Source organism: Typopeltis vanoorti, chromosome 13 (genome assembly GCF_054136105.1).
Source record: "Typopeltis vanoorti isolate ZY-2024b chromosome 13, IOZ_Tvanoo_1.0, whole genome shotgun sequence".
NCBI lineage: Eukaryota > Metazoa > Arthropoda > Arachnida > Uropygi > Thelyphonidae > Typopeltis > Typopeltis vanoorti.
The window spans coordinates 33,305,133-33,321,007 of NC_143561.1; the positions used below are offsets into that span (position 1 = coordinate 33,305,133).

General features: G+C 33.3%; 1 protein-coding gene across 2 annotated transcripts in view; it reads right to left on the minus strand.

Annotated features, from left to right (window-relative positions):
- LOC150100038 (sorting nexin-13-like) overlaps window positions 1-15,875 on the minus strand; it is a 480,335-nt gene that overhangs the window by 310,625 nt on the left and 153,835 nt on the right. For both annotated transcript variants that reach the window (XM_090402415.1, XM_090402416.1), the window contains exon 8: window positions 3,017-3,105. In XM_090402415.1, the coding sequence (XP_090258541.1) occupies window positions 3,017-3,105 (89 nt within the window). The remainder of the gene's footprint in view (window positions 1-3,016; window positions 3,106-15,875) is intronic.

Consider the following 15,875-nt stretch of genomic DNA (forward strand, 5'->3'; position numbering starts at 1 on the left):
GTTGGATATCATCAGGAAGACAGAGATGTGAAAGGCAGTTCATATGAAACAATATAGTGAGATAAAGGCCAATAGGACCAGTATACAGTTGGCTGCTGTAATTGACTGGAGAGAGAGCAGGGAAGATGTGAATGACATGCATTCACAAATCAGCACAATGAGCATAGGTGGGGAAATAAAATGTACCTAAGAGGAGGAATGATCCCATGGAAAGAAGGAAATGGAATTTATTTTCTTACTAAGAGATAATTACTCGAAACAGCCTGTATTGGAAGAAGCTTAGAATATGAGATTACTGGATCTCATCATAGGATCAGAAGATCTATCCATAACCAAGGTAGCCACAGCAATGTCTCCCTTGTATATGAGGACCTACATGGCAAGTGATTATGATAAGCTAAGAAGGCAGTTAGCACTGCCAACATATGACAATACACAAGGAAAGAATGTAATGAGTGCATAAGAGATGGTTAAGGGATATCTGAAAGAATCAATATCAGACTGTATACTCAAGATCAGGAGAATAAATCAGGTAAGAGCTATAATATGGATGAATAGAATCATTAAGCAAAAGCTGCAAAAAAAAAAAAAAAAAAGTTGTGGGGTATATGAGAAGAATGGTGATCAACAAGCTGATGAATAGTATAAGGCTCAGCAGGCTAAAGGAAAAAGCATAGCGTTCTTTCACTAGGTGGCCAGTACGACCAAGAATGATTAAGAAAGGATAATCTTAACAAGTGCTGATAGTAGCGAGGTGAAGAAAGCTGACAAAATAGTTCAGTTACTGAGTGACCACTTTGAGGATCTATCATATGCCAGAAGTATAAAAATAGGCAGAACACAGAAACTTCAACTGAATTCTCAACGGAGAACTATAGAATATGTAAAATATTCCATCTGTTTAGGCACAATTTTTAGTGAAGATGGCAAATTAAATAAGAAAATATACAACAAAATAAGATTTGAGACCAGAGATATGCAAGTTCGGTGAAAAATTATGGGAGTGAACAGATAGCATCAATGGCAGAATTATATTAAAAATTAAGGAATTAGTAAGAATTCAACATTGTTAGTTAGCATTCAAGATTGTGTGAGCAGTGCTAATCTAAAGTGATATGATCACTTAAACAAAATGGGAGAGGAAAGATTAGCAAAATAGGTGTTTAATGTCAAAATGACAGGAAAAAGAACCAGGGGAAGAACAAGATCTATGTGGCACGATGCATTCAGAAATTCCCTAAAAGACAGAAATATAAGATATGACAATACTGGAGTCGTAAATAGCATCTAATAATATTGACAATCTTCACGTCTAGTCTGCTGATAACGACAACCTTCATATATAAATATGAAGGCTAAAATATGCCACCTGCTGAGGCACTTCACAAGCAAACTTTGTATGCTCATAGTTGGGTAAAGAATTAAATCAATAATACAATTTCATGTCAAGCATAACATACTTTGTAACCAATTGAAAAAAAACTTTCTACAGTTATCTCTGATCTAGAATATTTTAATAATATGGTAATACTGTAGATTCTGGTGTTGCTCGACTTTTCATCATGTTGTACTATCATAATTGTGTGAGTATGGTTTAATTATTCATTATATTACTTGTAGAAGGAAAATATATTATTTCTGCATTGATTTTGCCTTACTATCTTTCTGGGTCTAGCTCTCATTGATTAGATCTCAATAAAGGTCCAAACTGATTTGGCTAGTCCCCATTCTCATAATGTTTAGGAATATTATGTCTGAAAGGAAGTGCGATTTGCAATATGGGATAGTGAGGCAACTGACATGAAGTATATAGCTCCTACATAAAAGTAGACCAGTTTGGAAGATACTTCATGTACAAACTTTTGTTTACTTACACTTGGGTACACTATTTCTTGTCAAGTATAATGCAACCAAGTTTGGGGGGGAAAAAAAAAAAAAAAAAAAAAAAAAAAAAAAAAAATTCTAATACTGCCCAAATATTAGTTTTTTAATTAAGACATAATATTTGTAGATCTTAACAGATTTTTTAAAAAATGTTTAAAAAAATCTGTTTAGTCTTCTTGGGCTCAGTAACACTAGTTGTCAACATGGTAATTTTGTATTTCAATTACTAATTCCACCTATTTTCCAGGGGTGCTCATCCACCGAATAGCACTATCAGCGATATTATATTTTTGTATTTATTCCCGTTAAAGTCTACCCTAATTATTTCCCGACTTCATATGATTTCTAAAAATAAACACAATATACTAATGTTTCATGAAGAGGACACTTTTCAATGCATAAACATTGCATCACATTCGTGTTACTAGCCTGTTGTCAAAATACATACACCTTTGGGCCCTTTGAAAAGATGTATAGATGGTGCAGCGGTTCAAATCCTTAGAGTTCTAGTAGTTTTAAACCACTCAGAAGGTGAGGGAGGGTGAACTCTGAGACAATAGCACCTAGAGGCTATGATTGGTTATTGTGTCAACCAATCCAATTGAACATTGTCATTTGTCATGAGTTGCAGTTTTTGTTTTGAGTTTCATCTGTTTTGCATGTGTGAAGTGTGAACTGATGTAGTAGGCAAGTTTTTATATATAACAGAATAGTTCTTAATATATAATTTTCAATAAGTTTATAACTTTTTTTGCCTACATTTACAATAGGAAACAGTACTATAGTCGAAGGAGATAAGTCTCGCCCTCCTCTTCCAAATTTTAGACCTTTGAGTAATTCAAATAAACCAACCGAACAGCACTCTCTCTTTCATTATTGTTTTCTAACAAAAAAGTATCTTAAAATAAACACATTGTAAATAGATAACTGGAAAAGGAAATTTCCACAAGAAGGTGACAACTGGACATTGGTTCAGAAGACCTGGTGAGTTCTCCAATTTTCTTACAAGCCATGTGGAAGTTTCCTTCCAGTTATCTATTTTTGACTCTTACAACATCTGTAGTTAATAAAACATATCGTTACTTTTAACAAGCAACAGAAAAAAAAATTAGCTATTTGAATTAATACTCACTCTAATAAGAAACCGTGCCATCTTATTCTGGAAATCATCTGGAGGAAGAAGAAGGTATAAAATTACCTCGCACAATTCTTGTAAATATTCTGAAGAAAAGAAAAGTATAATAAATATTAAACTTTATTAGCTGTTGAACAAAAATGGTGAAGTAAAACTGCATAAGTATAGTAATAACTTACTATTTACTATTTAATTTACATATTTATGTAGATTATAATTATCTGCCGTTAACTCCAAGTCGTACAGAGCCTCCATAGTTCAGCTGGTTACGACAATGCTCTTTGGCTGGAAAGACTTGGCTTCAAATCCTGTAGGACAAAGAACCTTTATCAGAGCTTCTCAAATGAAGGTGAGTTAACTAGTCTCATAGGAAGTAGCAGAGTTTTTCATTCTGCAGGAAACAGACAAACTGGCCATAAGAACACACACACACACAATTAACAGACTTAATACACGAGCCTCATAGTCTCCACTGCTTTTCCTGTAAAATCAAAATAACCTAACCAAGTCATATATTTAACAATGAATGATATTTGCGATAAGAAAAGTTGTAATTGTAATGAAAGAAATAAACATTACATACTGATGCTGAGTTGGGGTTCATTCCAGTAGTTGACTCTTCAGTATTCAACACTGAAGTTAGCAGGGGGGGGGGGGGGAGGCCTTGTTTAAATGGGAAATGGCCTAGCCAGCCTGACATCTTTTCATTCAGCACATCATCACTGTCTTTTACTCAATAATAATAATTATTATTATCATTATTATGTGATACCTCCAGGGAGTCCAAAGACTCATCAAGGGATGAGTCCTTGATGAGTCCTCTGTCTCCACTAACTACACCAACACCATCTACTGCACATCATTACCACTAGTATTTTCACAGACAATCACCAACATCCATGCCTATAGCAGGATTCAAACCTGCATCCTTTTGGCTGGAGAGCAGATACACTAACCACTCGGCCAACCAGGCCAGCCAAGTTTTTTCTAATAATCTACTAATAGGATGCGCCACATGAAGATGAGTACTGAATGTTAGATCAGAAGCCTTGGTTGGTTCTTTACATTTCTTAAAAGGCTAAATAGAGGTCTCCTCCCAGTTATCTATTTTTGACCCTTTAAGCAACCCCTGAAGTATATATTTTATACATGTGTGTGTACACACAGGTTGATTTAGTTTTCCATTATTTTTTTTTTCATGCATTTTTTATATTCACTTTACACAAATATCTATTAATTGTATTTGTTGTTTTAAGGATACTTGCGACATAAGACTGAATGATATAATCACGTAATCACAAGAAAGATATTTATTTAACCAAATATTTCGGTCTGGAAATAGCAGACCATCGTCGGTGGTATTACAAGAACAGTTTAAAAAATATACAAGCTAGAATACTAACAATAGATCGTTGAAATTAGAACATGCCGCGTGATGTTATATCACTAAGTATGAAACGAAATATTTTGAAGTAGAAACATGATTGAATTTGCTATAAAAAAAAAAAAAAAAAAAAAAAAAAAAAAAATTAATGAGTAATCTTGATTAGGCTTTCCCAGATTTTTGATATAGATATGCAGTCATTACGATTCAGGTTGGGATGATGGAGCAAGGCCTCCACGCTTTCCTTGAACAAACGTTTGAACCTATAACGGGATCTATGTAAGAGGCGCGTTTTGGACCAAAGGATGCTGTGGTCAGTTTCAATCCCGTGTTGAGCCAAACCAGACTTTTCAGGTTTATTGTGAAGAATGGATGATTGATGTTCTTGGATTCTTTTTTCAAGAGAACGTCCAGTCTGTCCAAAGTAAGAGAGATCACAGTTGCAAGGAATTTGATAAACTCCAGGAAGAGATAAAGTTGAGCGTTTTTCTTTAGGAGAAGGAAAATGAGAAGACAATTTGTTAATAGGAGAATATGTAGCTGTTAAATCATATTTCTTCAAAATTCTTGCGATAGGTTCTGAAATACCGGAGATATAAGGAATAGGTACTCGACGTATTGAATCTTTGTTGTTTTGTGGAGGATTATAAGATGTAAGAAGACGTTGAATACTTTTTTCAGAAAAGCCATTGAGTTTCATGTGTTGTTGGATAGTAGAAAGTTCTTTCTGTAGATAATCAAAAGTAGAACAATTAGTTTTGGCTCTTTTGATGAGACATTTTATAATTCCTGTTTTATGACATGGATGATGGGCTGATTCTTTCAGAATATAACGACCTGTGAATGTTGGTTTCCTGTATACTGTAGTTGTAAGAATATTTGAAGATGATCGGATGAGGAGAACGTCTAAAAAAGATAACTGGTTGTTTTCTTCTAATTCCATAGTAAACTTTATGCGATGATGTAAGGAATTAATACTGTTTAAAAAGGAAGATAAAGTGTTTTTACTGTGAGGCCAAATAGCAAATATGTCATCTATATATCTTACCCAAAAAGATGGTAGAGATAAACTAGATGTGAAGAGGACTTTTTCTAAATGTTCTAAATAAAAGTTGGCTAAAGCTGGAGAAAGAGGACTTCCCATGGCTGTTCCTTCTACTTGGCTATAAAATTTGTTTTGACATATGAAATAACCAGAATGTATAACGAAATCGAATAGTTTTATAATATCTTGAGGAAAGATGTCAGCAAGTAGTTTTAAAGTTTCTTTAAGAGGTACATTGGTGTATAAAGATTCTATATCAAAACTAACCATAAGATCTGTAGGTTGTAATGAGACATCTTTTAATTTTTCTAGGAAATGTGAGGAGTTTTTTAAAAACGAACTGGAGTTGCCAATGTAAGATTTCAGTAATTTAGCTAGATATTTGGCTATACGGTAAGTAGGAGAATCAATGCAATCTTACAACTACAGTATACAGGAAACCAACATTCACAGGTCGTTATATTCTGAAAGAATCAGCCCATCATCCATGTCATAAAACAGGAATTATAAAATGTCTCATCAAAAGAGCCAAAACTAATTGTTCTACTTTTGATTATCTACAGAAAGAACTTTCTACTATCCAACAACACATGAAACTCAATGGCTTTTCTGAAAAAAGTATTCAACGTCTTCTTACATCTTATAATCCTCCACAAAACAACAAAGATTCAATACGTCGAGTACCTATTCCTTATATCTCCGGTATTTCAGAACCTATCGCAAGAATTTTGAAGAAATATGATTTAACAGCTACATATTCTCCTATTAACAAATTGTCTTCTCATTTTCCTTCTCCTAAAGACAAACGCTCAACTTTATCTCTTCCTGGAGTTTATCAAATTCCTTGCAACTGTGATCTCTCTTACTTTGGACAGACTGGACGTTCTCTTGAAAAAAGAATCCAAGAACATCAATCATCCATTCTTCACAATAAACCTGAAAAGTCTGGTTTGGCTCAACACGGGATTGAAACTGACCACAGCATCCTTTGGTCCAAAACGCGCCTCTTACATAGATCCCGTTATAGGTTCGAACGTTTGTTCAAGGAAAGCGTGGAGGCCTTGCTCCATCATCCCAACCTGAATCGTAATGACTGCATATCTATATCAAAAATCTGGGAAAGCCTAATCAAGATTACTCATTAATTTTTTTTTTTTTTTTTTTTTTTTTTTTTTTTTTTTTTTTTTTTATAGCAAATTCAATCATGTTTCTACTTCAAAATATTTCGTTTCATACTTAGTGATATAACATCACGCGGCATGTTCTAATTTCAACGATCTAGTGTTAGTATTCTAGCTTGTATATTTTTTAAACTGTTCTTGTAATACCACCGACGATGGTCTGCTATTTCCAGACCGAAATATTTGGTTAAATAAATATCTTTCTTGTGATTACGTGATTATATCATTTATTAATTGTATATTTATCCCTATGCAAGTTTATGCCATGTTAATTTAATTTTTATTTCCAATTTAGTAAATTTTTCTTTCTAAACTTTTTCTTTACATATACTGTTACACCCTTGTAATGAGGCTTGCACTCCATTGCCCATTAGCAAAGTTTGTTTACAGTTTCCCACAGGTTCCTTGTAGTATCACATGACTGGCTAGAGAGGGATAGAAAGAATCCCATGATGTCTGTTGTTTATTCCATTCTTGCTTCATATAACTATCCATTCGTTGTGTGTGTGTTCACTCTGGTTATGATAAGATAGTCATCATGAAATAAGTGTATTTTATGTAGGTATTTTTTCGGTATTGAGACCACATTGTAATATAAAGAGTTTATTAAAAATAAACAATCAAAAAACCTGACAAGTTTCGTGCGTTCGTAAGACTTACATCATCAGGGATAATGGTAAATAAAAGTTTTACACAACAAAAGCTTATTGATGATTACACATATTAGATGTTTTTTATAATTTCACAACTGTTAAACAAATTGGAATACAAATGATATATTCATTACTCTATGCATGTTGGAACATCACTAGTTGTCATGTTCTGTGGTTCATGTGTGCTATATCCTAAGTCCATGGCAGTTAAATTTTTAATGAAAGCAGACCACACTTGATGTAAAATCAAACTTTGATTTTTACTGCACTGTGTAGGGATCCTAAGAATTTGTGAGGCTTCTTTAAATTTTCTTGTGAAACAGTTATTATCAATATATAGCATTTTTAACTGGTAATTAACTTAAGGAAATTACAATGCATAAAACGGATATTAATTAAAGGAAATTTTAATGAATACCTTCGATATTTCAGCAACGTCACTTTGCCATCTTCAGGAGCATACAAATATGGTATGTGCACACAGGCACTAACAAAAGCAAATGAAGCAGGCGACAAGAAACTAATCTTGTTCCTAAAGTCCTAATGGTGCCCCCTACCAGGCTAATTGGGTTGTCTTGGCCGTTGGTTCTTAAGATGCAAGTCTCCCAAATTTGGGGAGACTATAGCATTTTTGTTTGTTGCCAGAGTACTTGATGGCCAGTAGTGGTTGTGTGGAATGCTAAACCTGATTTGTGCTCTCTTCTTTTTTCGACATCTTTTATGTGTTCAGACATGCTGATCTCTCCCTATCTTCCCATCTGGCCTACACAGTAAACACTACAAGAGCAGCAAATCTCATAGATGCCTTTTTTTTTTTTTTTTTTTTTTCCATGAGGTGATGCGGCAGTTTTGTTGGATGTAAAAATCTTGATATTTTTTGTAAAGATAAAAAAGCCACTTTCATGTTGTACTTGCGGAGCAACATAGCCACATTGTACATGACATTTTTGATGTACAGCAGCGTGATCATATTCTAGAAATCTTGTTTAAGTAAGGGAGTTGCAGGAGTTGTATTAAGAATTTTTTTGGTCATCTTGAATTCAAAACCATTAAGTGCAAGGTTCTGTGTCAGGTAGTATAATTCTTCATTTCTTTTAATTGGCGTGCTAGATATATTGTATGCCCTGTCTCACAAAGTTTTAATTATGCCTATTTGTAATAGATGGTGGTGTGAAGCGGCATTTAAAAATCTTCCCATTGTGGTATGTTTTCTGTATACGGAGGATAACTTGTTTACTTCGAAAAGGATATCAAAGAAAGGTAATTTTTTTGTGCTGTTCTAGTTCAATAGTGAATTTTTATATTGGGATGCAAGTTGTTTAGATAATCTTTAAAAGTAATCAGCTCATCTACCATTCCTGACCAAATGACGAAAATATCATTGCCTTAATGTAACCAAACCTTTGGTCTTTTCTGACAGGTTTTTAATGCATTTGTTTCGAAATTTTCCATAACCAGGTTGGCTAAAGCTGGAGATGGGGGGGGGGGATCCATGGCAAGTCCTTCTTTTTGTTCCCAATATTTGTCTTTGAAAAAAGTGTTTTCCATACATTTGAAAAGTCCTACATTCCAGTGGGAAAATGTTTCCAAGTAGATCCACTGTGTCATTTCTGGGTACATTGATGAAGAGACTATATCGAAACTTGCTAAGACGTCTGAAGGTTCTATATTTATATCTTTTACCTTTTCAAAGAAATGCACACTTTTCTAAACAATTGATTCTGTTTTTTCTATATGTGGTGTTATCATGTTTGTTAGATATTTCACTAAGTTTGGGGTTAGAGAATCTCTCCTATCTACAATTGGTCGCAACGGAAGATTTTTTTTGTGAATTTTTGGTGCTCCATAAATTCTTGGGGCCAACGGATGTTTTGATGATAAAGATGTTTTTAATTCTTCTGGCCAATTCTGGTTTCATTAACCTCCCAACCGGCCAGTGTGGATGAAATATTCAACACTCCCTAGCTTTTTTCATGGATCAAAACTTCGTCGGCATTCTACCTTTTATCATGCCATTACCTTCCTCCGCCGTTAATCTCGTTACGGCTATTCTATAGCCATTAGTGGATTAACTGTTGCTGAGTGACCTTTGTGTCCCCCCCCCGTCTTTACGTCTATTGTGTTGCTTAGAATTTCATTTACTGTCCTAAGTTATTTGACCTTTCTTGCCTCTAAAATGATTTATTGTCTCTCTTCCCAAAAATTGAAACGAATTTCACATATGCGAAAAAAAATCAATCCTGAAATGACCACTGATCAGCTTTTGCAATGAATCTATTTAGTGATAGTAAATTGGGTGTATTTTATTCTACAAATCAGTGCACCGGAAGAGTTGCACTGATTGTTCTTTCACTTTACGTATAATAATCGAATAATTTTTTTTCGAATTTTAAAATTTTAAAATGTTTGCTTTGAAAATATTATGTCAAATATTTATATTTTTAAATAATATTTATTGAAATAAATATGTCCTTTTTCTTTTGTTTCTAGCGAAATAGCATTATATGGATCATCACATTTCAGATTTAGAAACGATTTTTTGTTATTCATAAAGACAAAATAAAAAAAAAAATGTTAAAATGCTAAATTGCATTACTCGGTTTCCGATCGTGTCTTTCTGGTATCAAAAATTTACATCCATTTTAGCGTGATTCTTCGCCTTTATTTGTATTTATTTATTCTTATTTATTTGTATTATGCATATTACGATAATATCTAGTGCATAACCTCGTAGATATGTTGAAAATATAATGTGAAAAATATCATATACGGAATGATTCAACATTTTTGCTCATTTTGAAGATTTTCTAATGCTTCCCCCCCCCCCTCCTTATTCTCTCCTGGAACTGAATTGCATAACTACTCTAAATTTCTATACAGGTTTCTAGACAGCATTCAAAATCAATTACTTCATTTTACCATTTTGACAAAAGATATACGGCAATCAGATTGTATTGTGAAGCTTCTAATTCTGTTCTATTTATTTGCAATCTAAAACCAGCTGTTCTACTGTCTGCTGAAATTATGTGAAATTTTAGAAATAATATGCTATATTTTCACCATGCAAAATTATTTATATGCATACCACACAAAAGAAAGTTCAGTAATATTATTTGTGTTTGTTTTTCTTTTAAAAAAAATCTAAATATTACTTCTGCTGCTGGAAGCCATTTCTGAAATAATCTACGTCTTCTAAATACTTGGTAATATCCTCTTAGCTGCAGAAAAAGTTGAAGGCTTATTACTCTCAGTGCTATTGAGAAGAAAGGGGAGAACACTAAAGTGCCCCAGGCTGTAGTGCAGAATATGTCAAGAATGTCTTGTTTCCTTTTCGATTGTTGATTACCTATATCCTAACAGAAATACTGATATTTCGTTTACATGCTTATACATTATTTATGCCAAAATAATTGCTTAATTTATAATGATCAGTTTCACTTTTATTATCAAAAATTAGAAATTAAATCATACAATTATCTTGAAAAAGAGGATTTGAATTATTTTCAAAGAAAAGGTGCATATGCGTTTCATAATCTTCTTTTTTTTTTGTGGGGGGGGGGGTATAGACCTAAGCAATCTGCGGATATTTCAGATAATTTATTTCATAAATCGTTCGCAAGACAGCTGTTACAAACGTAAATCACTTGGGGAACATACCCATTCATTTTAGTGTAAAATAGTAGCAAAGGTTCCGTTACTTTAGATATCTAATCTAGAAGAAAATGTTATGTCTGCTGAGATTAGAATCATACGTGAATAATTTTTCTGACATGATTTCTCTATTCGTTATAATGTAACCAATTTCCAGATTTTTTTCCCTCCTGCAGACTTCATGTTATATGCAGTGATTTCTTCTTTGTACTATAAGAAAAAAAATCAGATAACAGGAGAAAAATATGTAGTATTTTCTTTTCCACTGGCTGAATTTACAATGTTCTTTCTTTGTGTTTTGAAGCGAAAGTGCAAATGACTTTTTTCTTACTATTTTTGCCATTATAACATCTGATATAATTATAAGAGTGACATTTTACCATTTTTCTCCCACACGAGAAACAGAAATAAGGTGGTAATAATATTGTTGATTCTGCCAAACTTCATTGTAGCAGAAATTTTTATTACAAAACTTTGTAATATATATTTTTATTACATACATTTATTACATACATTATATATATATCTCCGAAACAAGAAATTTGGAACCCATATCACATCAATGTTGAGTGTTGGCAAGGTGAAAATGTTCCCGTTATTATTTATATATTTCATTTATTAACTAGGGGGGGCTATGCCCAACCCCCCCGTGTTCCGGTATGGTAGACTAGTTCTCCTTCAATTGTGATAACTCGAAAGGGGGTTCCGCCCCTGAATTCTGATGACTCGAATTTTGAAGACTCGACATTCAGGGTAGCCCTGAGTTTCAAAACGTTTCGATAAACATGACATAAAAAGGTATATCATTTTATATATATATGTATAGGGTAGATTTTATTTCATTATTTTTTATTGTTTTGATGAAATACTTTACCTGGAATACTCTTTCCAGTTTCTCTGTGTCATAAAAAGAACTTAAAAATTAGCCTTCAAGATGAAAAAGAAACAGTGCATTCGGGTATCCATCTATCAATATTTGTAGTCCTGAAAAGGACTGTTTTGATGGCCTTGAAAACAAACATTTTTTATTTCATACTGTTCAGAATTTGAAATTCTTGAACAGCATGGAACACCTTGAAGCAAGGGTAAACACACAAAGCAGTTTTACACTCAGGGCACAGATTTTTGTTTCCTTTCTGATATTTTTTTATTACATACATAATATTTGCGTGCAGGTTTTTTTTTTATTAGCCATTGGTGGTAGATTTTCGGGATAATGGTTGGAGTTAGCAGCGTTCAACCTCAGATGTCTGGCAGGATTTCCTGTTTTTCTGCTTGCTGAAGAAGGTGCATGTGCATGCAGGAATGCTTTCGCAATTTCTATTCTGTATTCTAGATATGTTATGGTAGACAAACATTTTTTCTTGTACAGGAGGAAATTGTTCCAAATAACAAAATCCAAACACTTCAAAATTCAAATAACATGTCCAAACACTTTTTTGTAATATTTTTTATGCTGTTTCCTCATTACAGAGTAGAATGATAGCTGCTGATCGCACCTGTCGACTCAACCCATAGTATCGTTGTATGCACACACAGCAATGGGTTTTTCATTCTTCAAACCATGCTTCTCCACGGATTCCGCTGATGGATTGTGCAGGGAAGATAGCAGAAAAACATCTTTTTTGTCTTTCCAACGTAGTGCAAAGACTTTGCCTCGCTGATAAGTTCGGATTTCCCCCTTCGATAGCTTTCCTGAAGCCAGATCTGGAGGCATATCTCGCCTTTTTGCATTTACAGTACCATAACTATCTGTAAGATGCTGTAAAAGCAAATCAGCGAGTTCAGGACACATATATAGTAATTATCCATTATAATGCAGTAACCTTTCCCCAGTAAAGGGTCTAGTAACTGCATTACTGCACCCATCGACAAGGGGAGATCCGAATATTTATCATGCTCGATTACAGTTTGCTTTCCCGTATAAGGTTTGAAATCCCAAAGATATCCACTTTCCGATTCGCAAAGCATAAAAAATTTTACTCCATACTTCGCTTTCTTTTTGGGAATATACAGCTTACATTTCAGTCCACCTTTGAATGGCATAAGGCTTTCATCGATACTCAAGTCTCTCTCAGAAATGTAGAGTGATCTACATTTTTGACGGATTTTCATCAGAAAATCATAAATTTTGTTGAGGATGTGTTGCCTGATCGTATTCCTCATTATTCTGAAAATGCAAATACTTCATGATGAGACTGAATTGTTTTTCAGTCATAACATCACGAAACATTGGCGTGTTCAGAATCCAGTCTGTAGACTGGAAATTGAACTAGACTGGAACTGTAGACCAATACATTTCGAGAGCGGGCTTTCGAAATGTATTTCGAAACTTCGGGTTTTTCACTTTCTTTATTCTGATATTGCATTTGAAGGATGACAGTGATTTTAAATATTAATTTCACCTATATCCGAATATCACATAATTTCCTGATTTATAATAATCAGGAAATATGTATATTGTCTGATTTACAATTTGCTAATTTATAATAATCACCACATAGTTTCAGTATCGAAAAATTAAAGTTATGTGGAACAATTACTAGAGAAAAATAACGAATTAAATAAAAACTGTACCTATGTTTCATAACAGCTTTCGGGTGTGTGATAGTAATGCAACGGGGGGGGGGGGGGGGTTGAACTATCAGAGGCGAAATAAAGTTCAATTCTATTGTAAAAATATGGAAATGAAATTTCACATTTGATATACATATTTTGAATGATAAAAATAAGCAAATGTATCGCTTACTTTAAAAATTGGAGAATAAAATATCTGAATTATGCAGAAAATATAAATTTAAATCATAACTGTTAATTTCATTTTGTAATGACCAAGTATACAAGGAAACCAAGAAAGTGAAAGTACAGATTACTATACAACATGAAGAAAAAATTTAGTAATATGATTAAAGAATTTCATGTTATTCTCTATAAAGCAAAGTTGCTCAAGCGTGTCCTAAAGGAAATCTGTTAAGTATTATTCGATTTCGATGGTTTTGTACAAAAATAAAATTAATATAATCTGGAACGTCGGCAGCCGGTTTTCTTTTCTTTTTTTAAAAGAATATTTCAAATAATTATCGTGAATTAATTTCTTCGAGAACAAAGAAAAATCTTTTGTCTAGTAGCGATTAGAAAAAAATTAGTGCAAAAAAATAAAAAATTAAATTGGTTAAGTGAAGAAATTATGCAAGAACTTTATTTTGTCCAGAAATTAAAACTGTATTGTACAATAAAAAGAGAAAACAAAAATATAAATAATTTCTCTAATTTTAGTCTATCATATATAACTAAAATCCAGTTCACCAGCATGGAACAAGAAAGTCTGTTTCTTGTTATAGGCAACTGAGAGGCAGCTACGAACGGGAGACAATCCGATTAACCTTTCTCTTCAGCGTGAGGGTTTATCACACCTTCTAATGGACATGACAGTCAAATTGCACTTCTTATCCAGGTTCTTTAAACAGGTGGACTGAATCTTATCCAGATTTAGTTGGATGTCTATAGACGTCCTAGCCGGTAGGAAGGTTAAGTGCATGTCATGTTGGATCCCTGTCTAAGGATGAATAGGTATTGGAATCCTCTAATAGGTTGTTAATTTTTCTTGCGTATTCATCTAAATTCATAACTACTGTTGGATTTCCTTTATCTGCCTTGATTATTACTATGTTTTTATCTCGACTTAATTCTTTAAGGCTATGAATTCCAATTTAGGTAAGTTTCTATGTGGTACTTGACATTTTAATAATAAGGCTGAAGTTTGTATGCAGATAAGATATGCTGAATCTCTAGGAAGATTGTGGATTCCTTTTCTATTTGCACTATGATGTCTACTTTTGGAATATTCTGTGGAGATAAGGCAAAATTAAAACCTTTCATTGGGAGATTTTTTCCTGTTTTTGACAGGACTTTGGAAGAAAGATTAATCACCACTTTAGACTGATCTAGATGTTTTTTCTTATTTTTCTTCTTCTTGTTGAAGCAAGTTAAACTTTTTTTATTAAATTATATTTCTTATGATTTGCAATCGCTGTAGCTTTGCTGGATGTAATTCCATCAATGTTATCCCATAGGTCGTACAGTAGCAATGTAGCCATTTCACTAAGTACAGTAAATGTATTTTGATCTATCTTTGCAAGCTCTGATCCATTCTCTTGAGATAGCTAGTTCTGTTTTTTTGTAGATTCTATATGCTTTAGCTGAATGGAATGCATGTTTAATTCTAACAAACATAGGTACAACATCATTTAATAAAGTGTATTTTATATTAAATACTTTTAATACATTAGATAATTTACATGTACAGTATGTGCATCATGTCTATGAATTATATCAGTATTAATAATTGGCATGAAACAGACAACATTTAGTGGGATATTACGGTAATCTTATTCTCAACCACGAATGGTTGAAATTGTATAATATATTACATTCAATTGTTATTATAGCAAATACTATTATAACAAATTCACTTACTCTAATAATCTACAAAGCATTCTAACCTAGTCCCAGCACAAAGCTACCAAATTTAGGAATTCCCTATATTCACTAAAACAAACTATTCCTGTGAGCCGTATGAATTTTCTACATGGTGACAATCACTAATAGTACTATAGATGACCAATGATTAAGTAAGCTAAAAATCCTTCTTTGGAGACCATATTTAAACCACTTCAGGATTCCCATAAGCAAAGTGTTGCTACCATTCATGGGGACAAAGGATAATCATCTAAATCCAGTCACAATGAGATTTGAATTCACAGGTTCTGGTGAGGAAATTTCGTCCATTTGGCCACCATGGTTGACAAAAAAAAAAAGTGGCAAATACAGCAAAAAATGTGTGCATGTTCACCCTCACCCCTGCTGCAAACCATGGTGCCAATTAACAGGCACATTATCATGAAACGAGATGGGGAAAATAAATGTGGGGGAACATTAAGGC